At 41.6% G+C, this 13,441-nt stretch overlaps 1 protein-coding gene across 2 annotated transcripts in view; it reads right to left on the reverse strand.

The window, feature by feature from the left end:
• DMXL1 (Dmx like 1) overlaps window positions 1-13,441 on the reverse strand; it is a 199,971-nt gene that overhangs the window by 107,659 nt on the left and 78,871 nt on the right. For both annotated transcript variants that reach the window (XM_075836306.1, XM_075836297.1), the window contains exons 8-10: window positions 11,085-11,274; window positions 2,613-2,781; window positions 1,510-1,722 (exon numbers count right to left, since the gene is read on the reverse strand). In XM_075836306.1, the coding sequence (XP_075692421.1) occupies window positions 1,510-1,722; window positions 2,613-2,781; window positions 11,085-11,274 (572 nt within the window). The remainder of the gene's footprint in view (window positions 1-1,509; window positions 1,723-2,612; window positions 2,782-11,084; window positions 11,275-13,441) is intronic.

Below are 13,441 nucleotides of genomic sequence, written 5' to 3' on the forward strand. Positions count from 1 at the left end.
TTTTACAAATGTTGGGGTGATTTTTCTCTTTTGTAAAAATTAAAAATGGCTACGCTCTTTCAGAAAAAAAAGTAGATTTTTACCTTTACAGACTAATTCCAATGAATTCAGCAAAACAACTGTGGGGTCAAAATGCTAACTTTAACGCTAGAAAAATTCCTTGAGGGGTGTAGTTTCCAAAATGGGGTTACTTTTGGGGAGTTTCCACTATTTTGGTCCCTCCAGTGCATTGCAAACGCGACACGGCACTGAAAACTATTCCAGCAAAATCAGAAATCCGAAGGGTGCTCCTTCCCTTCTGAGCTCTGCTGTGGGTCCAAACAGCAATTTCTTACCACATATGGTGTATTGTTATAAAATCGGGAGAAATTGCTTTACATATGTTGGGGTGTTTTTTTCTCCTTTATTCCTTGTAAAAAGGTTTCAGTTTTTTCAGAAAAAAAAGTAGGTTTTCATCTTCACATACTAATTCAAATAAATATAGCAACAAAAACTGTGGGTTCAGAATGCTAACCATACCCCTAGATAAATTCCTTGAGGGGTGTAGTTTCCAAAATGGGGTAACTTTTTGGGCTCTTTAATGTTTTGGCCCCACACGACCTCTTCAAACCTGACATGGTGCCTAAAATATATTCTAAAAAAAGGAGGCCCCAAAATCCTCTAGGTGCTCCTTTGCTTTTGAGGCCTGTGTTTCAGTCTATTAGCACACTAGGGCCACATGTGGGATATTTCTAAAAACTGCAGAATCTGGGCAATAAATATTGAGTTGAATTTCTCGGGTAAAACATTCTGTGGTAAAGAAATGTTTTTTTATTACAAATGAATTTTGGCCAAAAAAAAAAAAGAGATTTTTAAATTTGACCTCTACATTGCTGTAATTCCCGTGAAATGCCTAAAGGGTTAAAAACACTTTCGAAATGCCGTTTTGAATACTTTGAGGGGTGCAGTTTTCAAAATGGGGTGATTTATGGGGACTTTCTAATATATAAGGCCCTCAAAGTCACTTCAGAACTTAACTGCTCCCTGAAAACATAGCCTTTTGAAATTTTCTTGAAAATATGAGAAATCGCTGCTAAAGTTCTAAGCCTTGTAACGTCCTAGAAAAATAAAATGTTCAAAAAACGATGCAAACAAAGTAGACATATGGGAAATGTAAATTAGTAACTATTTTGTGTGGTATTACTATCTGTTTTACAAGCAGATGCAAAAATTTGCATTTTTCTCAATTTAAATGTACATTTTCTCCAAATCTTGGTGTTTTTTTTACAAATAAATATTGAATTTATCGACCAAATTTTTTCACTAACAAAGTACAATATGTCACGAGAAAACAATCTCAATCACTTTGATATGTAAAAGAACTCTGACGTTATTACCACAAAGTGACACTTCAGATTTGAAAAATCGGCTTCGTCCTGAAGGCTAAAACAGGCTCAGTCCTGAAGGGATTAAATGGTAGTTCCTAAATCAAAGTTTTAACTTGAGAAATATGGACCATAAAATACAAACCTTCATCTGAATTTCCGTCCTCCTGGTTTGTTTCATCAGTACTAGCTTCTGAAGACTGCTGTTCAAAGCTCTTCTTCAGTTGTTGAAGGAAGACTTCCATAGACAAGGAAAAATGCAACTCCTTGTTATTTAGCCAATGTACAACAAAAGGTCCATTTTTTTCTTCAGTCTCTCCAAGACTCATTGATGATATGGAAGGAAGAAGAGGAATGTCTGAAGATAAAATGTTCAAGAAGGAACTTACTAAAAAAACAGAATGTGGTTTTAAACAAGTTGTCTTTGCATCAGTAAACTTTTTTTTATTACTGCCAAACGTTCAATTTCAGATAGAGATCTGTATATACTAACCCATCAAATCAAAATTCACTCAACTGTCCCCTGCAGATCAGACTAGTTATATCGTTCTACCACTGGCTGTAAGTACGTTTAGTTTATTGCGGTCTACTTTTTGTATGTAAATAAGCATAACAATCCAGCAAACATGGGCAATACTAGAAGAATGATCACCTAAGAATGAACACACTTGATTCATCAGTGAAAGTAGAAGACCGTAAAAGAAATAGAATATGAAGTTATAAGGCTGTACATCACTCTAAAGTAATAGTTTAATACGGTCAATAAATAAGCAAAATGTAGTAAAAAGTCAAGTTCAAAATAAAATATACAGGGGCCCATTTATCAAATGAAAAACATCTGAAAATTGGTGAAATGTGTGTTACAAAAACAGTGAAGTGGGCCATATTTATTAAAAACGTGGGCCTCTTGTACAAGATATTTGAAAACTATGTCTAGTATGACATGAGTTACACCAAATATGTTAATAGTGTGCGCCAATCTGAGAGTGAAGTGAAATGCCCTTTTTCCTCTATAAATAGTATAAGAAAAACATTTTACAGTCACTTGCTCCACAGACTCCAGATATTAGACAAATAATGATGGATGGGATGTATAAATACGTTCCTGTGAAATATTACTACAAGATCTGTGGTGCGAGACTAGCACAAGAACGTAAAAAAAACAGTCAACGGTAACAAATACAAATTCAGCACACCGATCCATAACAGCTTGCAGCGATTCTACACACAACACTTCATGAATCTCACCTGTGGCTGGGTTGATGCTGGCAGCAATGTGAAAGTGACAAAGTGCATTGCCATGGAAGGGTGTATTCCGATGAACCTCATGAGCGCCTTGCTGGTGAGGCGGGTATCCTGTATGCGCTACCAGTGCTAATGACCTTCTTCTACCTCTACGAAAATGCCTCAAATTCAACTGTGCATAGAAGAGCGCAAACACCGTTATCCATATGTCCTTATAGCGTGCCTATCATTAGAACTTACTTTTGCATAAATCAGCAGAACAAGTGAAAGCATGAACCTTTGTAATATATATTCTTAGAGGACTTCGTAGACTGTAAATGTTCAAAAACCTTCACACTTTAGCAAACTCTAAAACAAATTACTGGGTGGCTGCAATTGGGGGATTCTGTTTTCAATAGTTTTTTATTAAACAGTTTTGTAAAATAATAATATAGTAATAACAGACTCGCAGAGTCTCAACTTTTGCATTTCAGTAATACAATTAAACAAAGTATTAGACCAACATGGCCTCCAATAAATCTCACATTATATATCTGTCATGATGTCAATACTCCTGCCAAATATATAGTATATAAATGTATTCATTGCTAACATAGGTAACTATCCTTGACATCACATTACTTTATAGAGTACCTTAACGTGGCCTCTATGGGAGAAAGATGAGAGAGAAAAAGAAAAAAAAAGAAAAAACACACAATAATCAAAAGAAGGATAAGGAGGGGGGGGAAGGAAAGGTGTAGGGTAGAAGGGTTTCATAACCATCTCTATGTATTCACGAAGATGTGTGATTCCTCCATGGGTCCCAAATGGCATCAAATTTGTCTAATGTACCAGCCAGCAGATGTGTTAGGCGGTCATTAACCATTATCCATGAGATCTTAGCGATCAACATATCCATAGACAACGTGGGTGTTCACCAAGCCCTAGCAATAGTTATTTTAGCTGCCAGGAACACATATCGGAGAAATTTACGTGCGGGGGCCCGAACCTCCGGAATAGGACCGCATAGCAGTGCCGTAATCACATCCTTGGGGGGTTTGACTTGGATCACTGTGTTAATAAGCTGGTATACCTGGTTCCAAAAGGTGGCAACCATTGGGCACTCCCATAGAATATGCATTAGCGTGCCCTCCGCGCCACATTGTCTAAAGCAGTGCATATCCACCGATGGGTTAAATCGAGCTATACGAGTAGGGACCATATACCATCTCATTAATACCTTATAACCCGCTTCCACCAAGGATGTATTGATAGATAGTTTCGAGGTCGTACATGCCATCTCCCGCCACTGCTCCAATTCCACCCCCGTACCTAAATCGTGTTCCCATCGAGTCATGTAAGGGAGTTTACCTTCCGGAGTAACCAGATCGGAATATATCGTGGATATTTTACGTCGTAGGCCAGAAAGCCAGCACAGCCGTTCAAAAGTGGTCAATGTACTGATGTCCCCCCGCCTGGATTTCCAGTCCAACAAGAAATGGTGTATCTGGATGTATCTAAAATGCTCCGATGGGGGCATCGAGTGTGAGTCCTTAAAGTAATCCAAAGTTCTAATGTCCCCCCTATAAAGAAGTCCTTAATCCTGTAAAACCCCTTATTGAGCCACCACCGGAATTCCATTCTACGCAGACCCGGAGGAAAGGCAGAATTACCCGTGATAGTCATGAGCGGATTATGGGGTGATTTAATATGAAATCTCTTTCTAAGCGAGTCCCACAGCTGTAACATCTGAGAAAGCACAGGGGAGAGAACTGGAGGCCTGTCCGAGGACTCCATCCACAGTAACGTTTCCAGCGGGAAACTGGTACATGCGGCCGTTTCAATTTGCGTCCACTGGGGGCAGTATGGTCTCGCATACATATCTGTAAACTGCGCCAGACGTGCTGCATGGTAGTAATGTTGGATATTGGGAACCCCCAGACCCCCCGCAGTTTTAGGGGTAAATAATGTTTGTCTCTGTATTCTCGGTCTTTTAGAACCCCAAATAAACGACATAATGAGCCCTTGGATTTGTCTAAGCGCCTTCTGAGGGACCACAATAGGGAGCGTGCGAAAATAATATAGCAATCTGGGCAAGATCGTCATTTTGATGGAGGCAATACGACCAAACCATGAGAGATTAAGAGGGGACCATCTAGTGAGATCTGTAGCTATTTGTTGAAAAAGTGGAGGGAAGTTGTCCTTGTAGAGGGACTCTATGGTGGGCGTCAATTTGATACCTAAATACGTCAATCTACGTGCATCCCAATGAAAATCAAAGTTAAGTTTTAGGAGCTTCACTACCCCGATTGGCAATGTAAGATTCATTGCCACCGACTTGGAGTGGTTGACCTTAAGCCCAGGCAGCTTGCCAAACTGATCAAGAATATGAAAGAGATTCAGCAAGGATGTAAGAGGTGTCGATATGAAAAGCAGAATGTCATCCGCAAACAAGGCACATTTATGTTCTACTCCTCCCACCTTCACCCCCCTAATGTCGGGAGAATTTCGTATGAGATTGGCCAACGGCTCAATAGCCAGCGCAAACAGGGAAGGCGATAGCGGGCACCCCTGTCGCGTTCCTCTGCATATTGGAAAGGCTCCCGACATAAATCCCCTAGAATTTATTTTTGCTGTAGGAAGACAATATAAGATCTTAAGAATAGACAAAAAGCCTGAACCGAAGCCCATTCTTTCAAGGACATAAAACAAATAGTCCCAGGATAGCGAGTCAAAGGCTTTCTGAAGGTCAAGGCTTAATAACATACTTTGACGTCCGAAAGTACCATCCCATCCCGAACGAACAGCTGAGATAATGTCCACAGCCTGTCTCGTCTGGTCCTCCGCCTGGCGGAGGGGTATAAATCCCGCCTGGTCCTTATGTATATATGTGGCGAGGAAGGAATTCAATCTAACCGCCAGAATTTTTGTCATAATCTTAAGATCCACATCGAGAAGGGATATCGGGCGATAGTTGGCCTGGTCTGTATGATCCTTATGAGGTTTGGGAATTAAATGTATGTAAGCTAAATTCGAAAAAGGAGGCAAATTATTACCCTCCCGATAAGCATTGAACAGTTAAACCATGTGCGGGGCCAAGACCTCCCTAAAGTGTTTGTAATAACCTGAGGAAAACCCATCTGGCCCCGGGGCTTTGTGAGCCTTCAGATTTTTAATAACATCCAATACCTCTTCCAAACTAAATTCAGCATTCAGTGTTTCTCTATCCCCTTGGGAAAGTTTAGTAGGGAATGTTGTTTCCAGCAAGACCTTAGCCTTATTTTTATCAAACTGAGGTGGTGCGGAGTACAAAGCTGAATAAAAATCCTGAAAGGCCTTTAAAACTTATGTGGGGTTCTGTGATAAAGATCCATCCGCCAATCGCAATTTCGGTGGTGTTGAGGTGTTAAATCGGGGCGTGAGGCGTCTAGAGAGTAATGTTCCAGGTTTATCCCCTTGTGAAAAAAAACTTATGTTGTGACCATCGCAGACTTTTTTCCGCCCAGCTTGTCAGACATAAATTTAATTCTGTTCTAGCTTCCGCTAATTTTGCTTTAATATCTGCTGAGGGGTCTATTTTAAATTGCTTGGACAGATCCGCAAACTTTCTCTCCTTTAACGCCAGTACCTCTTTCAACCGTTTCTTATTACGCGAGGCTATCTGGATGAATTTCCCCCTAATCACTGCTTTGTGAGCCGCCCAATTGGACATAATTGAGGTGTCTGGTGCCTTATTAAGTAGAAAATATGTGTCCAAATCCCTTTGGATTTCTTTAACTATCTCCTGATCCGATAGTAGTGACTCATTCAATCTCCAAGAGGAGATAGGCGGTCTCCCACATAAATCTGACAGCCGAACCACAATCGGGTCATGATCAGACCAGGGTGTAGCCAAAATCCTAGCATCCGTGACCTTAGGGAGTAAGCTAGTTGACATCATAACATGATCAATACGGGTGTGAATATTATGGGCTGAGGAGAAATAAGTATAATCCCTTGCTGTGGGATTAAAATCCCGCCAGACATCTATGACATCCACCGAATGAAAGAAACGTGCGACTTGTATGCTGGTTGACGTAGGAGGAATAAGTCGCACCTTGGATGCGTGGTATTTATCCATGGACGCGTCCAAGGCGATATTAGAATCCCCACCCATAATTATCGGGCCCTCTATCGATGAGTGGAGCTTGCGCCACATGCCTTGGAAGAACGCCGGTTGATTGGAGTTCGGGGCATAGTAGTTAATAAAGGTTATTGGAGATTCGTGTAACAGACCCGAGACCAGGATGTACCTGCCATCCGGGTCAGAGATAGTTTTGTGAGGTGTAAACGGGACCGACCGAGACAACCATATGCCCACTCCCCTGTGCTTAGTAGAGGCACTAGCCAAAAATTTTTGTGAGTAATGTCTATGAAAGTACGATGGAGCAGAGGAGGTAGAGAAATGCGTTTCCTGTAGAAATAGTATATCAACATGAGAGGATTTATAGTACAAGAAAGCTTTTCGACGCTTGATCGGGGAATTAAGGCCCTGCACATTATGTGTGAGTAAACTATAGGTCTTAGCAGATTCCAGGACCGCCATCATAGAGCAGGAGGTAGAACCATGTGCTGATTGGGATCCAGTCATAGAGACAAAGGTCAGAAGTAGGAAAGAAGGGAAAGGGAAGGGAGTAAAAGACAGAACAAAAATAGGACACAAAGTATCAATAGTACCGAACATAGTCTACCGACTAGGCAGTCAAGAAAAGACTGCGAAAAGGGGGGCAGCAGACTGTCGTGAAGGCACAGCATTTCCGAAAATATATACCCAGACATTCAACCCCTTAACCTATATCATCCCTGAGCATAATAGGCATTCACATGTTAAATATAAGGTAAAGCAAACTTCACATTTTTAAACGAACATATCTGTAGCCGGGATACCAACTCACTGCGACCTTGACACATCAAGAACCTTCCTCGCCTTTTTCGGGCCAGCTTATAAACAAACTTTCATTACTATAAGTGGGAATCCAAAGAAACAAAAGAAAATCCCCTCATCCACCCCAACGTATGGATCCCCGGCTCCCAGTCCGCTGAGAACTGCAACTGGCGGTATCCGGCTGAAACTCAGCATCAGTGTTGTTTGAAGACATCTCCGGCCGATATGAAGAATAAAGAAAAAAGAAAAAGAAACTAACTGCTTCTATATTCGACCTCCTATCCGTCATGGCGGATTCAATTGTTGCCGACGAGAGTCCACCCTCTGTTCCCGAGGTACCTCTGGACGGCCTTCTTGGGTGCGCCATATTGGTGACAACGGGGGATCCTGTATAGGGAGTCGGGGGGAGCTAGACTTATCCTGGGATGGTAGAATATGTAAGTCCCTCAGCAGATCCTCTCCTTCCTGTAGCGTAGAGAAGCCATATTGCCTATTATTGCGCATGAAAAGGAGACAAAATGGGAATGCCCACCGGTATGGGATAGCATGGTGTTTGAGGGTCTGCAGGATAGGACGAAGCATCCGCCTTTTTTGAATGGTTTGGGGAGCCAGATCAGCAAATATCTGCACCACTGTATTACAAATGGTGATCACCGGAAGCTTCCTAGCTCTTTCCATCACTTTCTCCTTAATCGAATAATAGTGGAGTTTCACTATAATATCTCTGGGAAGTCCATCCCTCCTCATGGCCGTCAATGCTCTATGGGCCCGGTCAATTTCCATATGTGATTCCGATATATCAGGTATCAAGGTAGTGAGTAGCATATGAACCACCGCCGGTACCTCCGTCTGAGATTCCGGGACCCCTCTGATCCTGAAATTATAGCGTCGGGATCTGTTTTCCAGGTCCTCAATTCTGGTGTTCGCCTCCTCCAATTGCTCCTGCAGGTCCTCCATAAATCTGGTATTCTGGTTAACTCTTGCAGTTATGGAGGTCATTTTGGTTTCAATAGCCTGCATATGAGCCCCCACTTTGTGTAAATCTTGGTGTACAGCGGCTATCTTGGAGCTTATTTCCCCCATCTGAGCTTGCATAGCTCTCGATATGCAGGAAAAGATGGCGTCCTCTGTCAATCCGGAAGTAATGGCCGGCGGCATGGGCGAGTGCTGTGGCACGTGAACGGGCGCTGGCTGCGGCAGTCCCAGGTCTGGGATCGGGCCCTCTACTTGTAAATCCTCCTGTGCCTGCGATAGTGATGCACTGCCATGCTCCCGCAGGAGCACAGGATAATCCTGTGATAACACCGATGTGCTGGGCTCTGTGTCACCTCCTGCTGCTGCAGCAGGCCTTGCTCCGCCATGTTCGGCGCCGCCATCAGCATGTCTGCCACGGACCTCTGAGCCTGGGTTTGCTTACCCCGTCTTCCGCTCCCTCTGGCCATAGGTGGATGCCCGGGCCTCTAAGGTACTTCTCCTTTCTTTTATGGGTCTCGATGTCTGCTGTTAGCGATATATATGCTGGGATGCCTTCACGAGGTGCGGAGCCTGGTTAGAATGCGTCCACCATGTTCAGCTGCGCGCATGCGCCCCCCAATTGGGGGATTCTGAACAACAAATGTTGTTTGATTAAAGAGGATTTCAAGGGGCAAGATGAAAATGTAGAAAATTCCAGGGTCTGGTAGACTACCGTTTTTTATTGCACAGAAGAGAAATCCCAAGTCTGAAACCAACTTCTAGATTCTGCTGGGACTAAATACTGCACGTCAGTTCAGTCTAGTGTAGGATGACGGCCGCTGAGGTTCCCTCACCATGAGCCAGCGCTGTGTATACTCAATGTGAACGGTCACCATGTAATTCTATATTTTCCAAGTAGCTGTCAGCTTATAACTGGCAGGTCTCTGTCCCTCCAGGACAACTTCTTTAATAAATACAACCTCCCTAAACCCTTCACAAATTGAATTCATGACCAGGTAAAATTTAGATTTTTGGATTTTGCATTTTTTAAAACATGAACTTTGGGATTACTTTTTATTTAATATTTCCTTTGTTCAAGAGACAAGTTAATGCCATCTTGACAGCAGTAGCTACATTATCTTTTTAGGTTCAAAACCTTATCTAGGAAATGAGTCTAAACAGGAAATATACAGTTTTAAAATAGTTGGTTTACACAAATTAAATTTATCCCACAATTGAATCCTCGAATTCTGATGTCTAAATTTGTGTACTTATCAAATATCAGAGGTTGCTGCCCAAAATTGTAACACCCAGTTTAGTTTTAAACAGTCTCCCCTCCCCACAGCTGGCTGGTCAATGCACGGAGGCATTCTTATTTTTGATAACTAGCGTCACCCTTAACTATTCTCACATGTTGAAGTGTTGTAAGCTACTGCTGTATTTAAAGGGGTTTAAAAACCCTTTAAAAGGGTTTAAAAACCCTTTAAAATTATATATACATTGCTTATTAATTGGTGCCCCACTCGGCAAAGTCCATGGCCAAATGTATAAAACATAGTGGCGTCATGTCCTTCGGTAATGTGACAGTCATGTGATGACAGGGTCTAATGGCTCTATTTCTGTATAGAATGTGAAACATTTATTTTTTAATGTAGTTTTTTTGGTACTATTTTATGTACAATATTTCTGGGACAGCCATCTTGCCTAAGCTGCAGTTAAGTTGGCCATATACAATAGATGTATGGTCGGCCAAACACGCAGATTTTGGCAGGATCAGCCAACTATCTAAGGAGTATGAAGGTGTTAGATGTCCTAACAACTTAGATGTCGCGGTCGCTATTGACCGCAACATTTTACGGTGTCAAACGGCCAGGATTGGAGGTTTCTCAAATCTTAGACGTTGCAGCAGAAGCCTAGCGGTCAGTCACAGCCGGTCTCCCGCGGCGATCGTGCGGGCACAGCTTCTGTGCCCGCATGATCTCCTTTACGTACATGCACGGCAGAATGCACTAATGGCCCATTACCAAAAATTCTTAAAAAATATGTTTAACAAACATTTCATTTAAAAACATACGTCGTTTTCTGATGACGGATTCACTTTAAGCTCAGGACTCTCTTCTGACATGCCTCTGTGACTTGTAATGAGACCACTTGTGGTCCTTTTAGGCTCCAATCAGGCGTTCCGTCTGAGCTTTCCGTCAGAACGGAGCCCTGACTGAAACTAACAGAAACCTTAGATTTCTGTTCGAATCACCATTGATTTCAATGGTGACGGATCCGGTGCAAATGGCTTCCGTTCGTCTCAGTTGTGCAAGGGTTCCGTCATATTGATGGAATGAATACCGTAGTCTACTACAGTTTTGCTTCGTCAAAAAAACTGAACCCTTTCACAACGGTGAAACGGAAACCATTAGCAAAGTTTGTCACCATGGAGATCAATGGTGATGAAAACGGAAACGAAGGTTTCCGTTTGACTTTCCGTTGAGGGGTTCCCCAGATGGAAAGCTCCGACGGAACCCCTCAACAGAAAGAAACACTGATGTGAAGAGGCGCTAACGCTTTTGTGATAAAGAAAATAAAAACATGCCATAGGCCTGACAAATAACTACAGTTCTCACCTCCAGTGCACTTTGCACACGCTCTTTACTTGATGGATTTCTTTTGAAGTTATTATTTAAGCCGTCTGCCTCAATTTTTGGGCTGAATCCATCGCCACATAAAAGGCTGTCGTTGGGCAGCAATGTCTCTGCCCAGAGTCGGCAGACATTGTCCTTGCAGCATGTGAGAAGAACATTACATACAGAGCCCCTGTGAGAGTATAAAACGTTAAGGAGTCATTTTTTTCATCCTTCTGCACACAAAGCCAACACTGCTTAAATGGGTTCTGTAGCTTTAATGCTGTAAAGGAGTAGAAAACAAGATAAATACAAAGTCACATTGTGATGCAGAAGGCGGTCAGCAGCCCAGCTAGATGAAAAGTGTCAGTGTCTACGCCCTGTAAACCGCTTTTTGCAGAAGAAAATGTCAGAAAATGCAGCTCTGCCTGCACACTACAAAACCTCATGCACAAAGACAAAGATCAGATTTCAAATCCAAAGAATTGTTGCAGAAGATTTCTACCACTGCTCCATGCACCTGAATGAAATTTGCAAAAATCCATGTGTATGCTGCAGTAACAATTACATTTAGAAGATTCTGCAACAAATATATTTTGCATATTTACAATACGTATCCGGTGTGTTCGGCCTCGTTCACATCAGCGTCTGATTCCATCTGACCTTTCCATATATATATGTATATATATATATATATATATATATATATATATATATATATATATATATATATATTTATATATACACATATATATATAAAAAAGTGTGTGTGTATATGTGCGTGTACACACACACACACACTATTCATCCATAAAACAAACCATATATAGTAAATGTAAACTAGTGTGATTATCATTCAAAATATAATAACCTGCAAACTTAGTCAGTACCCTGTGTAGACAGTAAATCATGATATGGGGATGTTTCTCATATCAGGGTGTTGGGTCTATTTATCGCATACAAGTGATCATGAATCAGTTTGAATATATAAAAATACTTATGCCCATGTTGCCCTATGCTGAAGAAGAGCTGCCCTTGAAATGGGTGTTTCAACATGACAATGACCCAAAACACACCAGTAAGCGAACAACATCTGGTTTCAGACAAACAGGATTGAGGTGATGGAGTGGCCAGCACAATCCCCTGACCTCAATCCCATAGAGAACTTGTTTATGAGGCAAAACCCAAAAACGCAGAAGAACTGTGGAATGTCGTGCAATCTTCCTGGACTGGAATACCTGTTCAGAGGGGCCAGAAGTTGGTCAACTCCACTTACACACGAATGTAAAATACGTCCGTGATACGCACGTGATTTTCACGCGCGTCGCACGGCTCTATGTTACTGAATGGGGCCATTCAGACTGTCAGTGAATTTCAGGCAGCGTATGTGCGCTGTGTGAAACTCACTACATGTCCTATATTTGGCCGTGTTTCGCGCAGCACGCACCCATTGAAGTCAATGGGTGCGTGCAAATGGCACTCGGCACACGGAAGCAGTTCCGGGTGCCACGCGTGATTCGCGCAACAGCAGTAAAAACAATGAATGAAAACAGAAAAGCACCACCTGCTTTTCTGTTTGTAAACATAAAACCCAGAGTGTCATTATGATGCCGGCTGCGCGAAAGGCACACGCTCGTGTGAATCCGGCCTTACACCGATGTCAAGTAGTTCTCAAAAACAATGGTTATGCCACTAAATATTAGTTCAGTAAAGTGAAATCTGAATTTTTTTTTCAGTTTATACATTACATTTTTCAGTTTTTCAATAAAAATGCTGCCACTGCTATTTTTTTTGAACAGCCTAATATTTTTTCTTTACTTTCCATAAAGGATTACCCCTTAATGACCAGCCTATTTTTTACGTTTTTCCATCGTCGCATTGCAAGAGCTATAACCTTTTTATTTTTGCGTCGACATAGCTGTATAAGGTCTTGTTTTTTCGGGACAAGTTGTATTTTTAATAGCACCATTTTGAGGTACATATTATTTATTGATTAACTTATTAACTTTTTTTTGGGGGGGGGATTGAAAAAAACTGAAATTTCGCCACTCTTTTTCGCGTCCTAAATCTACGCCTTTTACCATGTGGTATAAATAACACAATAACTTTATTCAGCGGGATGTTATGATTACGATACCAAATTTGTATAGTTTTTGTATGTTTTACTACTTTTACACAGTAAAAACGCTTTTTTTTTTTCAAAATTATTTGTTTTTGTGTCTCCATATTTGAAGAGCCGTAACGTTTTTATTGCTCTGCCAATGCAGTTGTATGAGGGCTTTTTTTTTTTGCAGGACGACTTGTAGTTTTTATTGGTACCAGTTTGGAGTAGATGCGACTTTTTGATCACTTTTTAATCA

This window comes from Rhinoderma darwinii, chromosome 1 (genome assembly GCF_050947455.1).
Source record: "Rhinoderma darwinii isolate aRhiDar2 chromosome 1, aRhiDar2.hap1, whole genome shotgun sequence".
Taxonomy (NCBI): Eukaryota; Metazoa; Chordata; class Amphibia; order Anura; family Rhinodermatidae; genus Rhinoderma; species Rhinoderma darwinii.